We start from the raw sequence: 27,777 nt of genomic DNA on the forward strand, positions 1-27,777 counted from the left end.
TGTACATGTACTTCATATTGTAATAACGTACACTGCCCTCCAAAAGTTTGGAAACACCCCTGGCAAAGTGTGGTTTTGGACGATATCAGCATAAATCCTTATAATTTTTTGGTGCAATTACATTAAAGTAACTTGACATTATCATTGAAGACCAGCAATAAAACATAATGGCAATATATACATGTCAAAGTCAGACATGCCCCTTTGCCAGCTGTGATGCCTGGTTACTGCTTTAAACTTGGCCCAGATTTTTGGGTCAGCACACCTTAATACTGTAGCTTCAACAATTGATCGCCAACTCAAAGTCAATGTTTGAATAAACTGACAGCTCGGATGCCCAGATTATGCAGAGCTGTAATAGCTGCTAATGGTGGATATTTTGATGAATCGAAAATTTAAGTTTTTTCTATGTAATAAAATATGCTTTTGTAGTTTGTGTTGTCCCTTATCGGTGCAAAATTAAAAAGGATTCATGCCAATATTGTCCAAAACCCCACTTTTCTAGGGCGTTTCCAAACTTTTGGAGGGCAGTGTACATTTTAGAGTAAAAAGCTATTATCTTTTCGTAGTGAACTTGACCATTATATATTGTAGCCTCATTCTCTTTTTGGATATGCACAATTTCAGAAATTAAAAACAAACCGTTCTTGTTGTTAATCTGCATCCACCTACTTGCGCTTTAAAACTTAAAAAGCACACAAACGCAAGAGCTCTTACAAATCGCTGCTTATTTATTTGCCTCATAAAAATATTGCTAAAATTTAGCAAAGACATAATAAAAATTAATTTTGCGACTATAATAGTCATAATGAAACAATTCAACACTGCAACTCCATAAATAATACACAATCACAATTATATAAAATCTCACATCTAAAATCCGAACGCACACATATATCTAACAACACTTGCAAAAGACACAACCATTATAAAATATCACCCCCTATAAAACACCCACAGGACCCGTCACATTCAAAGAACAGTAAGGCTTTTGGAAATGTTGAGTCGATTCTGGATCACTGCCAGGGGGCTCTCCTTCCCAACGCACAATTAGTGACTTTCTGCAGAAAAAAAGAAGACATGCATTAGAAAGGATAATCAAACTCATCACTTGTATACTGGAAATAGCTGAAATAATACTGATTTAAAAACTGGCAGTATTACTGTATCTGGGCTATTGTGTGCAACTCCTACTCCAGAACCTTTTAGCAATACCTTGTTAAAGAGTTGAGCGTTTAGGCGGTAGGAGCGGTACTCTGCCTGTCTCCTTTCCTCTTCCCTTCTCCTCTGGACCTCAGGAAGTTGAGCATATTTCCTGAGGGAATACACATTTATTTGGCAATTAAAGTGCAAAATTATTGGAATCAATGATATCCAAATAAAATATTAACATACTGCAGTTCAGGTCGTTACGCCTCTGACTGGGCCTATTTTGAATCACAGATATTACACATAAAAATAGAAACTTGAAAATAAAAGTTGGATAGAGTTCTGTATTATTTTAGTATCACGGACTATTACAGTTGACTATTTACTATTCATTTTTGCATTTACCATTATCATCTTTATTAATACTTTGAATTAAATTTGATATTTTGTACTTTCATTTTAATTTTAAAGTGTTAGTAATTCTGTTGTGTGTTTTTGTCATTTAGCAAGTTTTTTTTTAATAGGTAGTTTTAAGTTTTAGTTACTTTAACATAACACTTCTTAAATACATCTTGTACTGACTTTAAATGAAATCGAAAAACGTTGCCTTGGAAACTTGCTGAAAGGTTTTTATGAAGTAATGAAAATGGTTTTCTTTTTAATGTTAATAAACCTGATATTAGAGACACTCAAACAAAACCACACACACACACACACACACACACACACACACACACACACACACCATTACCTCCTGAGTCTGTCTGTCCTCTCTATTCTCTGACTGTGTGATTTCCTCCCTACCCAACTGAAAGCATGTAGAAGGCACAAAAAAACTTGCAAATAAAGCATCAAAAGTCATGGAATGCTTTTTAAATCTGTTAAGTGACCCATATATGCACAATTTGGTAATATGTGCATCGTCTCTGTCATAAATCATCAAGATTGTTTAAAAAAGAGACAATGTATACTTACTCTTTGGATCTTTGAACCATCTCTCTTCTTGGAACAACTCGTTTACGGGGTACTGGAGCTGCTGACAGGGGCATGTTTTAGTTTTCATCTTAATGCAAGCTGTACCAAGCTTGTAAAATAAAAAATGAACTGACTACTCACAACACACTAGTAATCTTATGTTATAAGGTCACCTGGTCTGTATGGACGTGATGGTGCGGGGCAGTTGAAGAGCTCTTCTCTCTCTCTGTTGAAGACTGCCTGTAACCTCCTCTCCTCAACCAGCAACCCCAGACGCTTCATCCGCTCCCGTGAATGAGAAACAAACTCTGGTCGATGGAGCTCCAGAGCTTCCTGTAGGAAGCCATCAATGCAAATGCTCAATGTTAGACTAAAGGCCTTTGCACACTGAGTCCGAAATTTTCACACGTTAAAAAATAAATACGACCTCACGTTGTGTCAATCACGTTTACACACTGCCTCCGAAACTTTCGTCCATCATAAAAAAGTTTGGGCCATTTTCTGCATTTCCGTAGCAAGCATTTTGATTGGAAAGGATGACGAATATGGTAAAAAAAAAACTAAAAAAACCGCATATGAAAATTTCAGACCCAGTGTGCAAGGACCTTAAAATCAACAATCAACTTCCATGTACTCTCTAAAACCACACAGCAGGATCCAAAATGAACATTCAAAATCTGGTCCAAACTTCAATGATACTGTTCTAGTTAGCATTCTTGGTTATCATTATAATTATCGTCCTTGGTGTGAACAAGCTTTAAAAGTGGATGATAAAACAGTTGCTCGTCACACCTGTAGTGAAAGTCGAACAAGAGCCGAGGTTTTGTCACTGATATCGGTCTCTGTAGCTGTTATGGACTCTGTTGGCCTCTCTTGTTCTTGATGGTTCTGTCTCTCTCTTAGTGGTTCTCTGGTCATTTCTCTCCAGGGTCTGGTTCTAGAGTAAGGCTCAAACCAGACTTGGCTTGGGCAAGGTGCTGATTCGGTCTGTGGCTGGTTTTCCTTGCGACCATCACACTTAAGCTCATCAGCTGCGACGAACCATGACACACCTTAAAGAGAACATGATATATAAAACAATAAGAGAAAAAGATGAATTACAGAAAAATGCTGGGAGCATGTAATATGCACCGTTTGGGTAGCGTGTCCGGATGCTCTTGTTGCTGGGGTCTTTCTTCAGAGCAGTCAGGGTTTGGGTGGGTTTAGATGTGGAAGCAGTGGGGATGGGAAAGCCACTCTGAATGCTTCTGCCAAATGTGTTTGATGAACGGACATTTTTGAAAGCACCTGGGGAGGGAAAGATGGTGCCTACGTCCCGAGTGTGTCTGCGGGTGCCATTTATAACAATTTCCAAATCACCTGCAAAAACAATACAAAATCCCACGACATATTTTGTTGCAGTTACTCTGTCTAATTCACACGATGCTAAGTTTAAAAAGTGGACCATTGTTGTGTAACTGACCTGCCTGCACACCTTTGCTGACCAGTTTGACCTTTGACCTTTTGGAATTGAGGTTTTGGGAAACACCTCTTTGAGAATGATGGGATAAAGTGCTTGAAGATGATAAAGAATCAGCAGAGACCTGGAACAATAACAGAAGAATAGACAGTTAGATAAGGAAAGAATGACAGCCTCTCACAATGATAAAATATTTTTGTCAAATAATGTTGTACATAAACTTTCTATTCACCAAAAAATTTGACAAAAATCGAAAACAAATTATAAAAATATTAAACGTTTTCAACATTGATATAAAATTCTTGAGACACTGAAGACTGGAGTAATGATGCTGAAAATTCAACTTTGACATCACAGGAATAAATTACATTTTAAAATTAAAACAGAAAAAATATATTTTAAAGAGTAACAATATTTTACATTTTGTTTTTTAAATAATCCTTTTAAGACATTTTTAAAAGCAAAGAGTCAATAGAAAAACATTAATGTATATTTAAAATGGTCAAACGGCTAAAACATACTGAGACGTGCAAAAATATAACATCTTTTATTTTAATTTGTTGATTCTCTTTCAAAACTAAGAAGCTGAACAGTCTGTATTAAAGAACTCAATCGAGCAAAGACTTACTGTGGAGTCATCAGTGCTCACATCATCTGTAGCAACAGAGACGGCAACATGTTTGGTACGGGGTTTCCTTCGGCCAGTTTTCTGCATATTGATGGTGTTGTAAAGTCTGAGCAAGCTGTCACTGCTTTTCAGTCCCTTACTGGTGACCCGGTGAGGTCCAAAAGCTCGCAGCAGTCGCTCTGTGTCAATGGTGGACAGGCTACTGCTCGTCTCCACACTCGCAGACTCGTCTCTCTCAGCAGGACAGCGATGCACTCTGTCCTGACTCTCCTCATGCTCAGGCCAAGCTTGTTGTGGAGCCACGTCAAACTGAACTCTTTGCTCTTCTCCCTCTGTGGTCCTCATGTAATACTCTACTTTCCTGCTGTGTGACTGTTGTATAGTTAAGTCTGTTGGAGTGGTATTGTGTATGAGACGAGACAGGCGCTCCAGTCTATCAAGCAGTGACGTTTCTCCCTCATTAGTTGGCCTTGTCTCCTCCATGCTCCATTTTTCACTGAAGCGACGCCACAGCTGGTCCAGAGAACTGTTAATCTCTATGCTAACATCATGAGGTGTTCTGTCCTGCTTTTTCTTGTCCCCCCTGTAGGACTTTCTGATTGGCTGAGAAGGTAAATGGTGTGGTTCTAGTGGATATTTGGGCTCCTGAATAGTGCTAGTGTGAAGATGCACATCATCTTTACTGTAGTCTGCCTCCATGTGTAAGGGGACAAAATTTTCTTCCTCATCTCTATACTCCTCATCTATGCCAACAGTGTCCATGCTCTTCTCAAAAACATAAGCTTCAGGAGCAGTATTGTCATTTTGGCCAGCAAAAGTTCCAGACACACTGGAAACTGACAATGGGAGAGACAAAGAAGAATATATGCTGATGTTTTAATGTAACAGCAACAGTCCACAGCAAAGTTTATATTACTAAAATGTCAAACATGTGGATGGGTAAATGATGACCAATTAATTTTTGAACTATTCTTTAAATTCATCAAATTTTATACTAATAGAAACACTAATGTGCATCTTACCTCTCTTCATATTGGCCCTCTTACTGTAGATGCCTTCCTTGTGTTTTCTTGTAATTATGTTGTCATCTAGCTCTCTAGAGCCTAAAATATCTGTATTAAAGTGTGGAGGGACAGCATCATCAGAACCTGCAGAGGGAGCGAGAAAGAAAAGGAGAGAGCATGAGAGTGCTGGATCAAACAGAGAGCAAACAGCAGTGAAGCAGAGGGGCCCAGAAGGGTTTGGCATGTGGATCAGATGAGGCTTGTATTGCTGGATTGGCTTTCTCATGGACAAAGACCATGAATAATGCAGGACTGGGTGAGAGCGTGAACCATTTGAAAGACTCAGGGGGAGGGGCCAGTAGAGGTGCAAGTAAAAACCCATTTATGCTCAATCACTGATTATGTATGGAAGACTTGACCTTTTTTATATCAGAACTCTGTAATACAAAACAGGTGCACATGAATTAAAGGATTGTCCAGCAATGATGTGTCCTCTAATAATCTATATAATGTATCCGTAATATCCTCTGTACAACTGAGTAGTCCATGAAATAATGTTGTGAAAAAATATGTAGGACAGGAAGTAAGTTCGATCCATTTGTTGATACTTGGATGGAGTCAGATCTGAATATAAACCTGCAGTCAACAATAAGAAAGGGGCAGGGTTTAGGCAGACTAAACAATTGGAGAAGTCTGGCGAACATAGCAAATAAACTCAAATTAGGTGAAGTACCAAAAGTACTAAACTAAAAGAAAAAAAGAAAGCTACACAAAATGGTGTAAAAATGTGTTCACTATAAGATCAATAGCATGCATTTAGAAAATAAAAAGGATGAATTTTCATCTCATGACGACTTTAAATAGCCTTGTTATACAGCTCCCAGGAGGCATTTCTATTTCATTAAGTGGGGCGTTTTGTCGTCAAATATTCGCTTGCAGGCAAACGCTACGCAAAAGGTGTGAATTCTCGTGAAGCGGTACAGCTGCTTCTTTCTTTTATAAATCTGGTAAAACTAAAGACACAATGCAATACTACTCTATAGGCACTGAAGATTAACATGAGTTTGGCAGAAACTATGTATGTTATGTCCCCTTTAATGAAAACTAAACAGTGCTGGCAATAAGCCTGAGCAAACAACTTCCTTAGAGCTGCTGCTGCTTCTTCCTCTTCTTCTGGTGTTTTATGGCAGTTTGGCAAGCCAGCGAAAAAAAGGTGCATTACGGCCACCTACTGATCTGGAGTGTGAAGCGTACATAGATTTGGAAGAAGGAAAATAATAAAAATAAAAACTAGATTCTATCTATTGTTCCTGTGTTTTTCAGGCATTTAAATAATATTTCTTTAAAAGTATTGTTAGGAAATGGGTCAAGGGAATCAAGAGTCCATAACATATCATCAACTCCCAGCCATCCTAATTGCTGAATTAATTGAAATCTCACCCATTCATATGCAGAACACTCAAAAATGAATATGCTTCACTGTTTCTGATTCTCCACATTTGTCACAATTTCGCGATTCATGCTTCCCTATTTTATGAAGACAATAGTTTAATGTTGTATGTCTAATTCTTAACCTCGAAATGATGACATCTTTCTACCTATTTCCATATCTTTTCCTCTCATTTCCAACACACTCCTGAATCTGGAAAAGATGTCTTCCTTTAGACCCACTATTCCATAACTTTTGCCATTTCTTACTTCACTACCTTAGAGCTGTGCTAATTTCATGCCTTAAAATTTTTGACTCAAATATCCAATAATGTAAATTTAGTTATTCATATAGTAAGTAGCTGTAGAACCAAAACAGGAACTTCGGTCACATTCCATATAAACTGGTAATGTTCTGTAGGATGCTGTAATGTAATAACAGAGTCAAGTTCTCTGTGACATACCTGGGTGAGAGCTTTCCACAGTTGTGTCAGAGCGACCAGGAGAAAGCTCTGGATCAGCCTGCGGCATGTAGAACAGCTCGGAGCTTCCATGAGGTTTGTATGGCAACAGGGCAGGGACTGCTACAGAAAGAGTACATAAAGAAAAATAAATCAACTGATTAATTTACCAACATCAAATGCCACTGAAAAGCATATAAAATGTACATCAAATACCTGCTTGAATAGAGAGAGTTCTGGATGTCCCAGCCAGCCTCTGAGAGGGAGCAAATGTTTGTGGGTTTCTGGCCTGTAAGTGTGCACCGACGCTTCCTGCATTCTGGCCTTGAACTGGCTCTCTGTATTCATGTGATCTGGCATGATTTGATTTTGAGATTCGGTGCATGGACTGCAGATGTTCACCAGTCATGCCTGACGCCACTGGAGGTGGGACATCTTTACTGGTGTTTTGACAGGATAGTCTGCTTAAGTAGTTTGGATTGGACTGGTGTTTGGGTGATAAGGTGACGTGTATGTGAGCGAGATGGGACGTCTTGCCAAAGGTTGAATCCGACGTAGCACTGGATAATATCAGGTTACTGCTAGTGACATTATTGTCCATGTGAGGTATTCTTTGGATACTCTGGGGATCGTTTGTAACAATGTTTTCTTTGTTGTCATCAGTCATTTCTTCTCCTTTCTTCTCTTCTCTATGTTGTTCTTCTCTCACCGTCACTTTTTCTCTGCCAGATACAATAGATATAACAGCTGGCTGAAGTCTCATTTGGCTCGTGCTCTCTAAAGTCTCATGGTCAGGACCAACACTGTCCAATTCCTCAGTAGCAGTGATATGGCAATGTGATGGTGACTGTGGAGACGGAGTGCGGCGAGTCTGGGAACTGAGCCCCTCTCTAAGGGCAATCTGGCGAACTTTGGCCTCTAGATCCTGTTGGATAGGAGTGTAAAATGGAACTGTGTCCAAAGGTTTAGGATAAATTTTCTGCAGCTGATCTGAGGTGTGATTCTCCATGTTACGCAGTCCAACAAATCCCTCCGTCAGCTGAGATTCAGGACCAACACTTGACTGAGCACTGCCCTCAGAATCTGAGCTCCACTGAGAAACAAAGCATGAGAAAGAGAACAAGGTGTGTTATTATTACTGATAAGAGCTAGGATTGGGGAGGACTGTGGGAAGCAGATAAATGAGAGAGTCAGTAGAAACACTGCAAGCATGAGAGCACAGAATAAATCACGCAAATGCAAACAACAGCTTTAACGTTACCTTGAACACACTCGATCAGGACTTTCCATAATGCAGTCTGCTGCACCAGAAACAAAACTCATATTATTTCAGACTCACCAGTGAGTAGGGCTGCAAAATTCCAGGAATATTCAAGACTGGAAACTTTCCATGGGAATTAACGGGAATTAATAAACTGGAAATTTGAAAAATTGCAGGAACTGGGAACTTAAATGTAGTTGAGAACAAAATCTTGCAGCATAATCTTGGTTAAAACAACCAGATTTAATGCAATTTCAGTTTAATTTCTACCCTACACACTGCTCAATCAAATGCACACTGCTTACTGCAGGGCTATTGAGGCCACACCTACATGCACCGTGCTTTCCTCTATAACATGCACAGATCATTTCTTAAATCCTGCACACAAAATTGTTTTGGTAAGTATTCATATAAATTACATGAATATTACAAAAAAAGTTTCAAACTTCCTTGTGCTGTGTGTAATATACTGGACAACTAAATTAGGCTATACCATAGTAAAAACAAATACACTGACTGAACAAACATTTAAGTGAGATAATAATAAAACAAAAGACTAAAAATGACCCTCCCCCACACACAATCCTTTCTAGTCACCTAAAAGGGGGATTGCCCTCCATTTTCTCTGAAGCACACTTGCTGCATTTGAGCCCAACGACTACATCCAAGTTTTGATATTCTAAATATATTTGATCTATGAGATTTAAGTTTAACAAGTAAATACCAAAGTGTGTTTATACAGTAGCTAGGCAGTTTATGATGTATGTGCTATATAGCTCAAGCGGTGATGCTCCTTCTGCTAACAAGTTTTCTGTTATCATACAGAAGTGTTCTGGTCAAAAGTTTGGACACATTACTATTTTTCATGTTTTTGCTCATCAAGCCTTCATTTATTTGATCAAAAATACAGAAAAAAACAGTAATATTGTGCAGTATTGCCGGTATTACAATTTAAAATAATAAATAATTACTAAATAACAGTTTTCTGTTGTAATATACTTTAAAATATAATGTATTTCTGTGATGCAAAGCTGAATTTTGAACATCATTACTCCAGTCTTTAGTGTCACATAATATTTTTAGTGTCACATTTAATATTTTTTTATTATTACCTGTGATTCTTTTTTTAGGAATCTTTTATGATTATTTTAAATTAAAATAAAAATCCCTTTTTAAAAATACATTACCATTCAAAGGTTTGGGGTCAGCATATTTTCTCTTTTTTGAAATAAATTAATACTTTTATTCAACAAGGATGTGCTCAATTAATAAAAAGTAGTAGTAAAGACTTTTATTGTTAGAAATAGTTTCTATTTTGAATAAACACTGTTCATAAGTTTTATTCAACAATAAATCCTGAAAAAAGCATCACAGACCCCCCCCCCCCCCCCCCCCCCCCCAAATTTTTTAAATGTGTATTAATTTGCATACATATGAGCCTATGATAAAACAAAATGTTTATATTTATGTTTGTATATGATAATTTTATAAATTTCCAATTAATTCCCATAAATTCCTGGTAAGTTTCACACTTGGAATATTTCCAAAATTCCCCAGACGAAGTTTCCGTAGAAATTTCCCGCCCCTTTGCAACCCTACCAGTGAGTGTGATATTTAGGATATTAAAATTCTTCCTTAGTAATAGTTTTATTTTATGGCCAATTACCGATAAGTGGCCCATATTAAATTTGTCTAAATTCATTAATAACTGCAATAGTTTTAAATGCTACAAGTGAATTTAGGCATCACAGCATTATGCTGTCCAGTATAAAAAAAATTATATTTTGAGATTTGCTAAAGATTATATTGAACAGTGTTATGAACCCTATAAAGCCTACCGCATCACATTTAGCCTTCAAAATTAACAACATGATCAAAGCTTTGCTAAGAACCTGCTGCATCTATAGTTATTCTTGTTGATTCTTATCATATAAACCTAAGAATAACTTTTATATTGTTAGAAATAATTTAATATGAACACTTAATGGACCGAAGCAACGTTTTTGATTTATCAAAGTTTGCTTGATCATTCATATAAATCTTTTTTTTTTTTTTTTTTTTTTACAAATCATGTTAAAATGTTAGAATCAAATATGACACATCAGGCTTTTTCAGTGATTGACAAAAATTTTAAACTACTTAGCTTTGATCATAAAACGAAGCATTAAATTATAATCTAAGACATACCATGGAAGATATAGCATGACGACTAAAATGTATGCATTTTATGTAAGTATTCTGCTATACTGTTTTAAAGATCTCACAGATTTACAAGCTATCACATTTTCATCTTACTTTTTGGCCATATAAATATCAGCAACTGCACCAAATTGCATATTTTTGCTTAGTTTGAGCCTCCGAATAAAAATTGAGGTGTTTTTCCTACTTGTGAGTATGAGCTTCATAATCTTCCATACCATACTCTATGAGACATAAAAGCCTCATGTTTTTGTATATTTTGTCTAAAGGCTCAAACAAATAAATAAAAAAAAAACTTTTTTTTTAAACTATTATTTCATGTTAGCCTTCACAGGGTTAAATTATAAGTGTTATTAAAAATTAACTGAACTGAGCATGTACAATTAAATATCCAATTTCAATCAACACCAAATAAAATGTAAAAATCAATACGGTGCCAGTTTATAGCACATTCCTGGTGATATTTATTTGAGATGTCAAAAGTTTGGCAGACAGATCGGCCTACATAAGCAAGTCAGTAAAAATGCTGACATTCACACGAATGAAATTGGCAGACCTTTCTGTGCTGGCATATGCATGTTACCTTGGTGTATTTGGTGTTCAGTAGAAGCTCTCTTTTGATGTCTTCAATTCTCTCTCTGTCCTCAGCGTTTAGTTCTAAGCTTTCACACCGGCGGCCAGAAACCTTCATCAGGATCCATTCTAAAGAGACAGACCAAATCCAGTCATCCACAAAGCAAAAAACACTGAAAACTTAAAGGTGTCATAGAATGAAAAACTGTCTTTACCCTGGCATATTTAAATAATAACAGTTCTGTACATGGAAATGACATACAGTGAGTCTCAAACACCATAGTTTTCTCCTTCATATGTAAATCTCGTGATTAAAAAAGACCACTGAAAAACAGGCGAATCAGAACATAACACCGACTGTGACGCAACAGTCGGGATCACTACGCCCCCAACATTTGCATAAACCCGCCCTTGTTCTAAGCCGGCCGAACCATCAGAAGCTCTGCAGGTATTGTAAATAAACACGCGCGGACAACAGCGAAAATAACAAAATAAATTTTATGTTCCAGGCCGTGCAGGGGGTGTGAAGTGCAGGGATGGGTTGGTGTCTGTATTCAGAAAGGCACAGAAAGCAAATAACGCGAGCCACTAAAGGGACATGGTTAGCTCCTTGCTAGCGGTAGCCTGTGACAGTACATAAGATTTCACTCTCAGTAAGGAGAGATGAGGATGATGGCGAATGACTTACAGATCCTGAGCACCACTGACAAGCATCTGATCTTGTGAAATGTGTGGTAAGTACTGTTGCTCCATAATGTAAACATAGTTTGTGTGATCGCGTCTCTTGAAAGTGAAAATATAACGCGATCGATGGATCGTTCAAAAGCAGTTTCAATGCCTCGCATATTAATAACGGCTCCCTGATGCCCGCGTTTTATATACAGTATAATTACCCGACGATATAACTGCGAGAGAAAGTATTTAAATATATATTTTCCTCCCTGTGCTTCCTTCTTGCTGATGAGCCGTACTGTGAAACAGCCAATCAGAGCAGAGCTCATTATTATTCATGACCCTGCCAAATAAGCCAATAACAGACCGTTTCATTCTAGGGAGAAATCCTAGGGTTGTAAATGGACATGTAAAATCGTTTCTGGAGATTTTTTGCCCTTACCTAAGCCACATACCTTCTGTGTAGATATCAGAGAACAATTTAAAATACTGTATCAATGCATTCTATGGCACCTTTAAGAAAAGCACCACTGGTACTGACAAAACCTGTATATGACTATACATCCTTTTAGACAAATCACTGTGTTTACCTCGCGCACGGCTATCTTCTGGATCACTGGTGCTTGGCCGGCTTGTAACCATTGAAACGGGTGACTCACTCTGCAGGAGCTTGGCAACTCTTGCAGCCAATGAACTCTCGCTGCTACTGTCACTCATACTTTCGACCTCAGCTGAGCCATGAGATGAATTATTCTCAGAAGAGCCAGTCACAGCATCCTCAGTCTGGTCCTGGTTTCCTGCTTTTGAAGGAACATTTATCTGCATGGCAGATGTGGCTGTAGGTGGCTTTGCCTTATCTGGGTCTGCAGCACTGCAGCCTTCAGGTTCAGCCCGCCTTGGGGTCACACAGAGGTCACGTGACTTCAAACTTTCCTCTCTGCTTAAAGAGAGAGCGGTGGACTCTATAGTTGTGCGGTCAACCTGTTGAGGCCTTTGGAAGGATGACAAGCTTCCTTTCAAAGCCGAATCTGATGAAGACCGAGTCAGCAGCAAAGAGAGATTCCCACCAGCTGACAGAGATGTGTCATCACGATAACCTTGAATGTTTCGTCCTAGTGAAACAAGGGATGTGTCACTCTCTGAGAGGTGGTGTGAGCCGGGAGAGGAAGTCAGAGAGGATCGACCAGAAACCAGGCTTTCTGCCCGGCCCAGCAGACGTCTGATTTCATGCAGTGTTCCAGAGCCTACGAAAGAGTCATCATCCTCCTTTACCACTTCTCTGGGACCTGGAGGAGGCACGGATTCTGGGCTTGGAAGGCCAAAGCTTCCTTCACTTTGTGGAACATCAGACTGTTGTAGGCTTGATGAAGGATGTAAAGTTGAATGAAGTCTTGGTTGAGTATCCGCCTGGCTGAACATCTTTTTCACAGTTCTGTCACTAGCTGGTTGGCCTTGCTCATGCACTGACGATCGGTGTGTGACAGAAGCACTGGAGTCAGCTGAGAGCTGACTAGAACTGGAGAATGTCTCCTTCTGAAGACTGTCAACTATATACACAGAAATCAAAACACATCATTATAATATGACCACATACACACCATACAAATAAAGCTGACAATATCTTAACTTTAACAGTGCACAAACATGCCAGACGTCTTTAGCTCACCTTCAGATGGCTGTGTGCTTTTAGTTGATGTTCCTATGGAGCCTTTGATGGTGCATAAGTCAGTAGGAGAGAATTCAGGCTCTCTGATTGGTCCTCGGTGAGTAAATGGATTTAAGATTGTTGAAGGTGACTGGTCGATACCCAAATTTAAGAGATACAACTATAAAACAAAATGATATAAAACAGAACAATAAAATATCTATCAGGGTAGATAAACAAATGACAAAAAATCACCCTGAATCAGTGGTTTTCAAATAGGAAGTAATGTCAATTTTATAATGAATTTAATTTTCTAGTCATGCTGATCTCAAAAATATTTTATTGGGTAGAAATTGCTATTTGTGAGCATCATTTCAAATGTTAATTTATTCAGTTACCTTGGAATTCTGGAATCATCTATAATTATTTTAATGCATTTTATTTAATATAATTATTTTAATATAGTTATTGTAATTATTTATTTTTTGTATGTATGCATTGACACTCCAAGTTTCTGAAAAAGAAAGTTTGAAAATGAGCAGCTTTGTCATTACAGCAGAAATATCTGAGGGGCTGTTGAATATTCTCTTTGACAGTGGGGGGTCTTGGAGTCAAAAAAGTTAACAACCGCTGCCTTAAAGGATTCTTTTGGCTTGACCATAATTGAACACTAAATGCCATATTTCCTACATATATTACTTTCATAATGTTATGTGAAACAGGATATTCCGCTAAAATTATGTATGATGGAATTTGATGTTATCCATCCAACATTGCGTGATTTTATCCAGCAGAACATTTAATACCAGATTACAGACCTTAATGTGAGTTAGAGTATTTTGAATTCATGTTGATTTTAAAGTCACAATGTAAATGAAGAAGCAACAGATCTTTTGTCCATAGTGTGATGTAAATCCGTGTGAAACAGATTATCAAAATAGGGAGACTATTTTATCCAACAGTTGCTGATTGTATGTTGCTTGTGTCATTTTCACCGGAAGATCGAATTGTGACATTTTCATTAAAAAATGCATTACTTATTAATTATAAATAGAAGGGGAATTTCATTTTATGCCAAATTTAAGTGCATTCTCCAAGTTCTTCTACAGACAGCACTGTGAACTTACAGGGATCCTGTCTTCAATGTTGAGTTCCCTAGTGTGAGGAGGGGACGCAGGTCTGGAGGTCCAGTAGGGTGCATAATTATCTACTTCAAGACTCACTACTGAAGAGGTGGCTCCCACTGATGCCCGCATACTCTGCTCACCATGGCAGCTGCCTTGAGAACTAGAGAGAGTGCTGCTCATATTGAGGCTTGATGACACGTCACTGAAGCGCCCCAGACTGAGGAGAGGAGACATCTTCACTGAGATTTTATCCATGTGAGGAGCTGAGCTATTCTTTCCTTCACCCCTTCCAGCTGAAACGAAGGATGACTGATAGTCTAATGATCTGGTAGCTGGAATGATTTTATAAGATTGTGCCACTGGAACTTGGTGATTGTGTGGACCAGTGTCTCTCTGAATAGAGGTCACCACAGAGCTCAGGGAGGAGTGAGAGTGTGAGCGATTGACAGGGGACTCAGATGCTTGTCCGCTGCACGCACCCGTCCCAACTACATCCACCCGATGGGGTGAGCCACTTCCAGAATGAGAGGAGGAAACTGGCTGAGTCATCTGGGAGCTGGGATTAGCACCAAATGTTAGACGCTTGTCTCGAGAAAGCATGTGGTTAAGTGCTTCAGGAACAACATCCTGTGCTTTTTTCTTGGGCAACACACCATCAAATCCCTGTAGTGCCAAATTATCATAAATCGACCTGCTAGAACTCTGATTGGCTTTCCAAGCATCTACTTTTTGTAAGTAGCTCAGACTGGGAAGAGAATATACTCTCCCAAGGGCCAAACGAGGAGCCTGATCTTTCATCTCTGCACCAGAATAAAAGTGCTGAGTGTCGGAGTGAGGTGTATCAGAGGCCGGTGGATTTAAAACTGGAGGAACTTGTTCGTTTGAAATGGGATGGGCATGTGACATTGTTTGCGCAGTCTCTAAAGGTCTACCAGGAACTGTAGCTTTTGTTTTAGAGTGAATGGGAGAGGAATGTTGATCGCTTAGGTCCAATGATGGAATTAAACCAGTTTTGGAGTGACTGTTTTGGGAGGATGTAGCCATAGAAGCAACAGCCTCTTGTTTGGAGTGTATGAGTGAGAGTTTGGTCAATGCTGGTGGGGGTCTCATGAGAGGTAGTGCAGGTGTGGACTGAGACACAGGATGAGAGCTCAAGAAAGAACCATCTGCTGCTATTAGATGACCGGAGCTCCAGAGCACTCTCTGCAGATCTGGTACATGCATCACATCTTCACCAGCTGGTGTGACATATAGTCCACTATGAATGCTTTTGTTCCCACTATGGTGCCTACGTGCTGGTGCCGAGATGGAGCCTCTTTGTCCTGCAGACAGAAGCTGATCACGGAGATGATCAGTTGTTTGGTGTGAAAGCATCTGTGAATCACGAAAAGTTATATTTGAAACATCTGCAGCCTTCTGAAATGAAGATGATAATGACAATGAGCCCTCTTGGGGCTGCTCTCTGCCTTTTTCAAGATTCATGGAAGGATCTAATTGGCTTTTGTCTGTGTTTTGGTGAAGTGTGGCAGGTTCAGAGGTGGAGGAAATGGCACTGCTGTCACTAACAGCCACAATAACATCCTCTTCCCTAGACTCTAACAAGAGCCGAGCAGGCAGCTGAGCAGTGGTCTGCTCCTCTCCTTTCATATGTCTGATGAGTTTGTCCTCAGCACCATATGAAACGCTCTCTTGATCTTCAAGCCCTTTGCAATGGTCTCCAGGTGACAGGCTGTGCTGGGAGAGTGAACAGCAGCTTTTTTCACCTGACAGGGCAGTTGGTACCTCCAATGGATGCTGGGAAAGTGCAGCCTGGTCAAGAATAGTATTTTGGAGGTGGGAATCATTAGTTACAGTCCTGGGGCATCTCTCGGTCATAACTGAGAAGTCAGGAAATCCCCTGTGTGCACAAAAACAATATATATATATATTATATATATATGAAAAATACAAAAAGGTGAAGAAAAATTTGAACATGACTAAACAAACAGTACCGAAGAGGGACAAATTCTGGATCTGTATGCTGAAAAACCGTGGAGTCAGAAAGGTGGTGAGATTTGTCCAGGCAGGGATGCAGGGTAAGTGCAGGTGACAACTGGCTATCCTGAAACTCTGAAAAAGAAAATCAATTAAATAATTATAAATTATATATAATAAATGTCATTATGGAAAAATAAATAAATAAATAATAATAATCAATATATTAGGAGCTAAAATGCTTTTTGGCATGAAGTAATGTGCAGTGGATTTCAAACATCCAAGATTTTTTTTTTTTCCCAAAATCCAAACACTGTGTTTGTTTACAGTTTTTAATAAACTGGAATCACAGATTTTCAATGTGACCTTAGATCTTTGAAGCCCACTGTATAAAAACACCTGCTCTCTGTACCCAGTCGTAAAGTCTCAGATCTGTCCATGAGTGGCTGCATGCTTGAATCCTGAGTGTTACTAAATGGGCTTTCATCATTGTCAGGATCTGTGTATGTTCTGCTAGCCTCTGAATCATGCATATTTTGTCCATGCTGCTGGCAGGGAATCTCTGCAGGGGGCTGGAAAGGTAAAAAGAGGAAAGGTAAACTTGAGTGTCTGCAAGAATGCTCCAATTTTTAATGGTTGCAAGAGAAGTTTAAGATAGTTCAAAGAAGTACTTTCATGGTCATTTCGTCTTCGTTATACAATTTGATTTCTCATTCTCTCATCTACCTGAATCACACTGAATCATTAGGAATATATGTACGACACATGTATCTAAGCATCATGTATGCAAGTGTCTGTACGTGTACTTCTGCCATCAATTACACGTGACCAAAAAAAAAATATATATAAAACAGTTAAGTCCTGCAGTGAAGAACTGCTAACTTACACGCTAATCAGCCCGACCCAGCTAGCAATTGATTAGCCGATGAATACAAAGCTGCTTTTTTATAAAACTCATCCAAGTATGCTCCCGTGCCTTCGGTTCAATGTTTACTATATTAAATAATAATCATTCATTCACTGCCATCAAGTCATTGCACAGCCATTAGCGCTAACGTTAACTTTGAGCACTGCTCACTTGTTGCCATGCAGTGATACTAGCTACAATGTTATCCCGATTAGCTAGTCATGTAGGAATCATATCGAAGGCTCGCACATTTCAGAATCAAAAACACGCAATTAAGCCATATTTATACTTTTATTTTATATACTTTTATTATAGACCGCAACTTTCATCTACTTACATTGTTTACATCTGCTGCACACCGCTCTGAATCCATGTCGTTCCTGACGCAGACGTTAACGCGCATGCGCACTTGTTTGAGAGTAAAGAAATACAAACACTTTAGAATGTGTAACTGGTATGTAAAACAAAATGTATTAAGTTATCTTAAGCTAACGGAGGCATTCTGTTAAACAGAGACACGCCGCAGCGGTTAAGCTGGAGTCAGTGGCGCTTTGCTTTCAGAACAAAACGACGCTGTTGCTATGGCAACAAGAAAAGCCCGCAGCGTTGCGCGGGATTTGGAAAGTACTACACTTTATTTATACATTGCAGTATTTTTCCCCTTTTTTTTGTTTCTTGACAAACCAGGATTGATGTGGGAAACGTTATTTGATGTTTGAAACAAATTAGTGCTTTAAAACAATGTTTAATTATAAAATTACTGTTAATAAGTTAACTTTCAGTGGCTCAACTATTATATTATCCCAGTTTTTACATTTTCTTAAGGCTTACATACACTATCTGAAACTATACCTATCTTGCCTATTCTTTTTGAATATTAATCATTTCCATCAATTGTTTATCAGTAAGCCATTTAATTAACATGCAAAAATAAACACAAGGACGGGGGGAAGTGTTTACATTAAAGTATATAGCCCGTGTTAAATTTGACAGACAAACGAATATTTTTCACAATATGATATAAACACACTCGTCTTTTTTATTTCACTGTAAAGCTATTTCTCTCGCACCACGTGGTGCACCATGAGCGGTCTACGCATTTATGCGCATGCGTTTGAGCGCGCGCTGTGAGCAAAGGTGGAGAATCTCGAGAAGAAAACACTGCGTTTGGAAGGAATGTTAAACCATTTGGAAGTTACTTAAATATTGTATAATTTAGAATTACTTAGTTTCATATATATATAAATATATCCGTCGAAATGTCAAGAAAGAACACCATAGGACCAGGTAAGATTTTTTTTTTAATGACGTCTACCAAAACTTCGCCTGCTCACCAAACACATGCAGCTCTAATAACAATAGAGAAGACGTGTCGTTTAACAATACGTGTTTGAAAAGGGTTCAGAAGTTGTGAAAGAATTAGCCATTTCTCGTTATATTCATGTTGTCTTGTGAATCTAGTATATTTATTTATTTTTTAAATACAATTTAACTTTAGTAGTATACGAAAGAGGAGTCATGCTTTGATGACACATGCAGGATTATACCACACAATTCACTATTTGTGTGTCTGTGTTTATGTAAGGCGTGTAAAAACTTTAAAATAATGTTTTTCCCATGACTCTTTTAGAACACTTCCGGCTGCGTGAAAATGAGCGTCTCATGTGGACTCACGTAAGTCATTACGTTTCTGTAAATTCATTTATATGATATGAATCAGAATTATTTTTGTTAATCAGGTATCTGTAGGTTTTAGTATATAACTACTATTTTCTGTGCTGTTTTTTTTTAGGAGGAAATGGTCGATTTGATAAATGATACACCTTCAAACCACAGCATTTTAGATGTCTTAAGTTTTGGTCGTGAGTTTGGTAAGACATGTTTATCTTCCTGGCACACGCCCCAGTAGTAATCCATGGTCACTTGAATAAAACCTGTCATAGAGCAAGTTTGGAATAATTTTAAATCTACTGGTAATATCATGCTTGTGTTAGTGCTCTCAGATTTTACGTGAACTTGAACCCTGTTTGATTCAGCAACACAGACTGAAATACTGTGTTAGTATTCTGTTAGTAGACTTAAAAGTCTTTAATTTGGATATTGGAGTTTCTATGGTATTAATAAAGTTCTTATAATTCTTAATGTTAAAGGAATAGTTAACTCACAACAGAAAATTTGCTGAAAATGTGTTTCTTCAGAATAGATTTAGTTAATGCTTGCTCACAATTGCATTATCTGCAGTGAATGGGTGCCATCAGAATGTGAAGTTATCAGCTGTTTGAATTCTCAAGAAATGCACACGACTTTAGTCCATCAATTTAGCTGATAAAATGTAAAAACTGTAACTTGAATGCGAAATGTAAGTCGCTTTGGATAAAAGCGTCTGATAAATGCATAAATGTAAATGTAATTAATGTCTTGTGGAGTCAAAAGTTGTTTGTTTGTAATAAACAAATCCATTAAGACATTTTTAACTTTAAACCGTTGAGTCCTCTACCCATAGTATTGCTTTCTCCAATGAAAAAGTCATCTCTTCTGAATTCGGAGAGAAATATGCACAGATCAAGCACCGTTTACAAGCAAAAATTTTGATGTGAGCATATATATTACGTGTACATAAATAATTTTTGAATTTTCAATTAAGGAACCTTGAAGTATAATATATATATATATATATATATATATATATATATATATATATATAAAAAAACATTTTTAAAGATGTGCATTACCATTAAAAAGAAAAGTAGAAGAACACTTGCAAATGAGGTAATTGGTTATGAACCGTGTAAGAGAGGAGGTTTTGCAGGCATCTCAGCTTCGTTGTTTTGACCAATAAAGTCTGATTTTTGGCATATAGAAGTCCTTGACTTGAGATTTTTGAAAGAAAGAAGATATTCTACAACAAGAGGACAACAGGGGGGTGGACTTATTCAGTGGAGGAAGCCTTATGGATTATAGACTCAATTGATTTGTTTCTTTCAAACATGCAGCTTTTGTGTTCACAAGATATTAACTGATGGACTGGAGTCGTGTGGATTATTGTGATGTTTTTATCAGCTGTTTAGACTCTCATTCTGACAGCACCCATTCACTGCAGAGCAACCATTGCTGAGCAATTGATATAATGCTAAATTTCTCCAAATCTGTCATGAGGAAGCAAACTCATTTACATTTTGTATGGACTGAAGGTGAGTAGATTTTCAGCTAATTTTCATTTTTGGGTGAACTACTTTCAAGGTAAAAGATAATAACTGGATCACAATATAATATTTACTGTTACGTTTTTGTGATATTTAAGCAAATTGTTTTGTATTAAAATTCCAGAATTGGACCGGTTTGCAGCTCAGTTTAGAGGGTACGAAGGTTCATCTGTTGAGGAGGAGGATTATTATGATGATGATTATGATGATAGGTATGCCATCCGTACAAACAACAGATACTGTGGCTTTCCTCACAACTTCCTTGAAAGAAGTCTGCCAAAACCATCAAGACACATAACAGCTGAGGTTTGTGTCAAACACCTGTGATTCAATCATTATTTTGTTTAATAAGATAAAAAAAAAAATGATCTGACTTTTTTTTTCTATTTTAGGAAGCAGAAAGAAATGCAAAAGAGTTAGTGGATGAAGAAGAAAAACTTAAGAAAAAGTCAGAGAAGAAAAAACAGAAAAAGATGGTGAGGGCATAAATGAAAAAGGTATTTTTATCTGAAAAACATAAGTGAATTTTGTTAAGCTGTATTTTTCTGAACTCTAATAGAGACAGAAGGAGAGACGTCGTCTGGAAAAATTAGAAAAGGAGAATGCAGATAAAGAAGAAAAAAAAACGGTGGGAAAAAAAAAGTTATTGTTTGTAAAATGAAATGTAGTTTGACACATCAAACCTCCATCGTTTTGCGATTGTCTCACTGAAATGAGACTTTATTTGATCTTGGTGGAGTCTAAGTGTATTTTGTTCCTTTCTTTGGTTTAAGGTTCAAGTTGACCCTGGACCAGAAAAGACTAAACATGATGATGAAAATGAAAATAAAATTAAAAACAAAAATTGTTCATCTGTGCCTCCTGGTCCTCAATGTGCCTCAGCACCTGTGCAGAGCAGTGATAGCAGTAGTGAAGACGAGGGAGACGATAGCGAGGAAGACTCAACTATGGAACCAGAGGTGAGATTTTTTTTATAGATAAAGAGCTGTTCGCTGAGTGGAAAATGCTGATTTTCATGGCAGTGCTTTATTCTGTGTGTCTTAGGAGCTTGACATGAATAGCTGCTTTGTGTCAAATGCAGCCGCTATCGCCAAACGCAAACTGGAACAAAAACCCAAACCTGACAAGAAACATCCTCAAGCAAACTCAAGAAAACAGCTTGGCTCGGAGCAGAAAGACACCACTCCGCCACAAAAACAGGTTGGTAGAGAGATTCATTGCTTTCCTCATATGAGACACTGGGTGTCCAGAGATTGGGTGTTATACTGCCTAGTGATTCAGTGTTGGGTAATGTTTCATCTATAGCTAATTCAGATGAGCTTCAGAGACAAACTGGTGAATATATAATAACTATATCCTAGTGGAAACAAAATTGTTTATAACTTCTAATGGAGCAGTTCATAAATCTGTAATCCATTGTCAGACAGTTTTTCTAATGTTATGATCAACCGCAAAATTGTTTACACAGGATTGTGAGGCAGCAAAGGAGACTTCTTTCTTTTTTTTATACATTTATGGGTGTAGAGATGATAAAATTACAGATGTAGGTGTGATTGATTGTTCTTGGCATGCTTTCTTATAAGACTGACCTTGAACATTTTCTGGTTAAGGAAACAAGTTAATAGCAATGATTATACATGTGTCAGTGTCTAATTGCATGTTGCTGAAAGCATGATTATTTTGAGTGCCACCAGTAGATAGCCGACTATTGCAATTAGACACTGACACATGTATAATCATTGCTATTAACTTGTTTCCTTAACCAGAAAATGTTCAAGGTCAGTCTTATAAGAAAGCATGCCAAGAACAATCAATCACACCTACATCTGTAATTTTATCATCTCTACACCCATAAATGCTGGGAAAATTCCAATAAGTAGGAAGAGGAGGAAAATACCCACAAAAAGAGCATTGTTTAAAACTATATAAAAGTGAGATGGTCAAATGTTCTGCAGGTGTCTCAGCTTTGTTGTAAACAGTCTTATCTCTTTTTCCAAAAAAAATCAGGGAGTACGGAAGTTCCAGATGCCAAAATCAGAATTTATTGGTCAAGTCAACAAAGTATGCCACAGTTAAAAACAGGCCAGATTATTACTGAAATAGTTGTGGTGGGAGTATTGAGGAGACTCCAAAAAGTATAAGGAGAAAAGCACCTGCAGTGAGATCATTGCTTAAGAACTGTGCAAAAGTGAGATTGTAGGATATTCTGCTGGCAGCTTGGGTTTGTTATCTGGACCAATAAACTCTAAAATTTTGGCACCAACTTCTTGCCTTGAGAGGTGTTTTGGAAAAGTGAAGACTTTCTACACCACCTGTTTCTTTCTTTTCAAAGTTATTGTTTAACACTGTGTGTACACAGCAAGCAGACAGGTTGCAAGACTTGAATAGAATCATTTTTTTGTTTTTGAAATAATGTACAACTTCTGACCTGTGTGTTAAAACGGTTGTCAACAATGCAGACAATTCACATATAGATGGAACTTTGCTTTGTTGTGGGTTAGCCTGTTTATTGACTTCATATTGGCATATATTGTGCTGGGCGGCCAAATAAAGGCATGAAAGTAACCAGGACATTCACACATTAAATTTGGATTGGAAACTTTCTGTCCATCAAACAATGAATAGTTGTTAAATGCGTGCATTTATTCCCCACATTGATATTAATATGAAACGTTTCTTTGGAAATTAGCATTTATTTCTGAAGGAGTAATGATGCTGGAAGTAATGACACAGGAATAAATGGCATTTTAAAATAATCGAAGAGAAAGCGGTTTATTTTAAACTAATAATATTTCACAAGATTATCGTTTTACAGTGTTTTTGATTAAACACATGTAGCCTTGTTGAGCACAAGATACACCTTTTAAATCCTTTAAACAGCAGTATAAATTCTTGCAGAATATAACCATATAATAACCATAATCCTCTTTAACCAATTTTTTGGAAGCTACCAGTTCTTGACGTATTCTGTATTTCCATTGTCATTTAAATTGTCATTCTTGTAGATTGATATCAAGGAGGAGAAGTCAGAGGAGACTGTCAATGCAAATGACTTGATTACAAGAAGCATGGAGTTGGCAGGTGCGTGGCTGGAGTTTTTCTCTAAAAATGGCTTAGTCATGAAACGTCTTGGTAATTCCATCTTCTCTTCTATAGTTATAGCTAACCAGTATGCCGCCTCAGGAAACCTGGAAATGGCTGTGAAATATTTTACAGATGCTATAAAACACAATCCTAAAGAGTATAAGTAGGTGTTGATCGTTTTAATTACAACATAACTTCTAGTTAGATCAAAGGTTGCACATTAATGTGTTTTTGTTTGTGTTTGTGGTGCAGGTTATTTGGAAATCGTTCTTTCTGCTATGAAAAGATGCTGCAGTATGAGAAGGCTTTAAATGATGCTGATATTGCTCTTTCTATGAACCCCAAATGGATTAAAGGTCTTTACAGAAAAGGCAAAGCACTTGTTGGACTGAAGGTATTACTATAGTGTTTTGCCAGTGTCATCCATCATTTAGAGTACAGGCTCATCCACAAATGCCCCTCTGCTATTTTATTCTCACACAATCTTGTCATTTCCCCTTCTGTCAGAGATACTATGAAGCCAGACTTATATATAATGAAGTGTTAAAACTGGACAGCACATGTAAGGATGCAGCTGAGGAGATGATGAGGGTGCAGCTCATGCAGCTTATGGTGAGTGGTGAGAGTAGCTAATGGATCACACTTTGTTTTAGCTGCATATTGGTTTTATGTTGTCCATTTGTTATAAAAAACCAGAATGGTAATGCGGAGAGATGCTCGTTTCATCAACAGGAAATGGGATTCACTAAAGAGCAGAGTTCAAACGCCCTTATTCTTCATGGAACTGTAGAAAAAGCCTTAGAAAGTCTCTCTGGGCTGTCAGGTATGATAATACTTGATGATAAAACATGGATATGTCAGGGACAGAAATGTACTTTTCCCTTAAGGGGCAGTATTTGCCCCCCTGGGAGTGAGTTATTGGGGTATTTTTAACTTTGTAAGGTAATTATAGAAAATGCCCTCTTTAAATGTTTTTTTATTTCATGGCAATTTATGTATTTTAAAAGGCTAGTTCACCCAAAAATGAAAATTCAATCATTAATTACACGTCTTCATGCCATTCCAAACCCGTAAGGCCTTTGTTCATCTTCAGAACACAAACTAAGATATTTTTGAAGAAATCTGAGAGCTTTCTGATCCTGGAAGACAGCAACAGAACTTGTTGAATGAAGTCGTTATTTTTGTTTTTGCGTACAAAAAATTATTTCTCATAGCTTCATAAAATTACAGTTGAGTACAAAGAACAAAGAAATCTTTGATGTAGCATGGGCAAATATAAATGTGATGCTACAATCGACACTTTTTTTTTTTAAATTCATTTTCACATTTCACTTTAATCAAGACAGTAATAAAATGTTTTAATTGAAATGTGCAGGGGCATGTTTTGTCCACGTGTCTTGTTCATTCCTTCCTAGTCTTTGTTTATTTTTTTTAATAACATTTAACTAACTCTTGTTCCGAGCAGGTTTAAGCCCTGCCCTAGTGCCTGGAGAACACGAGTTTATGTCCGTAAAGCAAAACCCACAACCTCCAGCTAAATTCCCTATCTTCAGAACTCCTCTTCAGAATCAGCCTCGTCCCAGTATGCCAACCGCTTCTCCAGTTCATCATCATCCTGCGTAAGACACACACATACTGGCATTTGTGCTACAACTTTTCACCTCAAAATAGCCTGAATCTGGCTGTCTTTCATCCCTAAACAGAGAGCTATTCCCCATCTGGGTCGGAGATCTGGTGCCTTCTATAACAGAGCCAAAGCTTTATCACTTATTCAGATCGTAAGTGACCTTATTTGTTTTGCAAACATCTTTTAACCAGTAAAATTAAAAATTATTCAGCATTGATGTGATGGAGCACATTTTAAGTTATATAAATTTTTCTTTATGAAACAGTGTCGGGCATGTCCATAGTGTAAGAGTGTTACAAATGAGACACTGTGCGTTTGTTAACTACACCAAGAAGGAGGACTGTGAGAAAGCCATAGAAGTTTTCCATGTGAGTATGTTTGTTTTGTTCAGTGGAATGTAAGATATGCAGATGACCATAGAGCTGCTTATATTTCTAACCCTTCTCAGGTGATATCAGTGGTCGGGGTTTGTCCCTTGTTTCAACTTGAAATTAAGATCTTGCATCAAATTTTGTCCTTTCAATAAGGGGAAAAATAACAGTCTGTATGTCTTTTTTTTTTTTTTTTTTTTTGGTTGTGATTTGCAGGGTTATGCCATTGATGGGGCAATTCTAGTGGTGCGTTATCCAGATAGGATTCACGCACGTCTTGGAGTGGCCAGAGATGCATCTACAGAGTCCTCAGGAAAGAATGGGTGAGTGAACATGTTGTTTCTGCATGGGTGTTTATGTTGCACATGAGTGATATCACTGTGTTTAGGTTTTTTTTTTACTCTACTGATTTTTACTGAGTGAAATTGAACAGTATAGCACGCCTCTGCAGTGAATGGGAGTCAGAATGAGAGTCCAAATAGGTGAATTAAAAACATTACAATAATCCACATGTAATCCACAATCCAGTGGAACAGGAAACGCTATATATACTGCTCATGTACTCACATTCACATAAAGCAGATAGTTACTTTAAGTATACAATTACTTGAATACTTTACACCACTGTGGATTGTTGTGATGTTTTTATCAGCTGTGTGGACTCTCATTCTGACGGCACCCATTCACTCCATTTGTGAGCAATGTTCTGTTGGTGATGATAATGAGAAATTTCTTTAAGTCTGTAAAAAAAAATCTGTTTTGTCTCTTTCCCTCAGCAAACAGCCTGATGAATGTTATTTTTGGAGGACAAATGGCTGCATTAAGAATGGCTGCACTTACAAGCATATACCAGAAAACAAAGGCATTGACCGAAATAAAGTCAAATCACACCCCTGATTCCCAGTTCACAGACAGGAATTTAACCATCTCAATCACTGTAATTAGTTGGATACAGTAAATATTCACATGCATAAAACGTCAGCGTGGGGATTTGGTGTTTGTTTGGTCATTCTTCTGAATATTTTACAATAATGGCTGCATTTTAATTAAAAAAAAAATTTTTGTCCATCGAATAATACAATCCCTCTTACAGAGTCAGTAATTGGTTTTAATGTTTTATTTTGTTTTGTTTTTTAAAGTCAGTGACGTGAAATTTTATATTAAGGCTATCAAAAGTTGAATGAATGGTCACTGTAGAATTTTTAATTTTTTTACAAATATTGGGGAGAAAAATATTTGCCTTCCTTGCCTCCCTTCCGCCTCCTTGGATGTATAATCTGCAGGTTTTAACCTGCTTGTGTAAAAGCTGAAATGTCACAAGTTAAAATAGTTAAATTTGTCAATACTCCTGATGTTCTGTGCCACTTCTGCTGTAGAGATGATCTGCAGTAGATAAGGAAAAAAGTCCATGTACTACAAGTTGATATATTTGTAAAGCAATGCAAAATGACTCTCAAATACAATAAAAGGTGCCCTAAAAAAATGGGGAAGATCTTTGATTTTTATTTTTTGACCTGTTTTGATTTCTATTTTCATTTATAATATGTAACCTAATATTCTAGCTTATTCTGAGAAAAAAATAAAAAATTCTATAGAAAACAAAAGCAGCATTCTTTTCACATTTCAAAAACTTAAGTAAAATATTTAGGGCTGCCACTAACGACTATTTGTATTTCGATTAATCTATCGACTAATTTATTGATTAATCTAAACGATTAATTCCCCACACAAAAAATCTATAATTTTACTTACAAATATTTTATTAAACCAAATGAAATCCAAATTTCTATGAAATCCTGTTTTTAAATCAAAAGTGAAGTGTAACAGAGTGCAAGAAGCAAGTGTCCATCTCATAGTCCAAAGCACTGAAATCAAAGTTCAGTATTGTACTGCAAGAATGACAACATATCCACGTGTTCTAGTCTAATAATAAAATTATATATATATATAATAAAAAAAAAAAAATTTTTTTAAAGGAGTATTTAACAGATGTTATTTACCAGAATTTATTTAGGTGAAAAATGTAAATA

The 27,777-nt window shown here is 37.4% G+C and overlaps 2 protein-coding genes across 5 annotated transcripts; one reads left to right on the forward strand and one right to left on the reverse strand.

Annotated features, from left to right (window-relative positions):
- Nucleotides 1-711: 711 nt before the first annotated feature.
- LOC306884596 (uncharacterized protein) lies at nucleotides 712-18,045 on the reverse strand. Of its 4 annotated transcripts, none has more exons than XM_079440591.1 (19): nucleotides 17,800-18,045; nucleotides 16,968-17,127; nucleotides 16,573-16,690; nucleotides 14,582-16,478; nucleotides 13,476-13,635; nucleotides 12,400-13,356; nucleotides 11,148-11,266; nucleotides 7,321-8,197; nucleotides 7,108-7,227; nucleotides 5,234-5,359; nucleotides 4,212-5,047; nucleotides 3,587-3,707; nucleotides 3,256-3,483; nucleotides 2,917-3,176; nucleotides 2,298-2,457; nucleotides 2,125-2,182; nucleotides 1,901-1,957; nucleotides 1,216-1,315; nucleotides 712-1,061 (listed from the first exon to the last, which is right to left on the reverse strand). In XM_079440591.1, the coding sequence occupies exons 1-19, from the start codon at nucleotides 17,863-17,865 to the stop codon at nucleotides 1,017-1,019; spliced, it is 6,465 nt and encodes a 2,154-aa protein (XP_079296717.1). In that variant the 5' UTR covers nucleotides 17,866-18,045; the 3' UTR covers nucleotides 712-1,016. The 4 variants fall into 4 exon arrangements, with proteins under 4 accessions (XP_079296717.1, XP_079296718.1, XP_079296720.1 ...); XM_079440592.1 differs by having other exon boundaries at nucleotides 2,125-2,185; nucleotides 17,800-17,857; XM_079440594.1 differs by lacking the exon at nucleotides 1,901-1,957 and having other exon boundaries at nucleotides 17,800-17,859.
- Nucleotides 18,046-18,547: 502 nt separating this feature from the next.
- On the forward strand, nucleotides 18,548-27,320 carry LOC306884246 (uncharacterized protein). The gene is made up of 18 exons (XM_079439977.1): nucleotides 18,548-18,749; nucleotides 19,093-19,136; nucleotides 19,255-19,333; nucleotides 20,790-20,971; nucleotides 21,058-21,141; nucleotides 21,225-21,293; nucleotides 21,439-21,624; nucleotides 21,710-21,865; nucleotides 23,671-23,746; nucleotides 23,822-23,912; nucleotides 24,002-24,143; nucleotides 24,257-24,361; nucleotides 24,482-24,572; nucleotides 25,215-25,368; nucleotides 25,453-25,527; nucleotides 25,642-25,744; nucleotides 25,964-26,070; nucleotides 26,524-27,320. Exons 1-18 carry the CDS (start codon nucleotides 18,722-18,724, stop codon nucleotides 26,642-26,644), a joined length of 1,893 nt encoding a protein of 630 aa, XP_079296103.1. The 5' UTR covers nucleotides 18,548-18,721; the 3' UTR covers nucleotides 26,645-27,320.
- The last annotated feature ends 457 nt before the right edge of the window (nucleotides 27,321-27,777 follow it).

The sequence above is a fragment of the Barbus barbus genome, assembly GCF_936440315.1.
Source record: "Barbus barbus genome assembly, chromosome: 18".
In the NCBI taxonomy this organism is placed as follows: domain Eukaryota; kingdom Metazoa; phylum Chordata; class Actinopteri; order Cypriniformes; family Cyprinidae; genus Barbus; species Barbus barbus.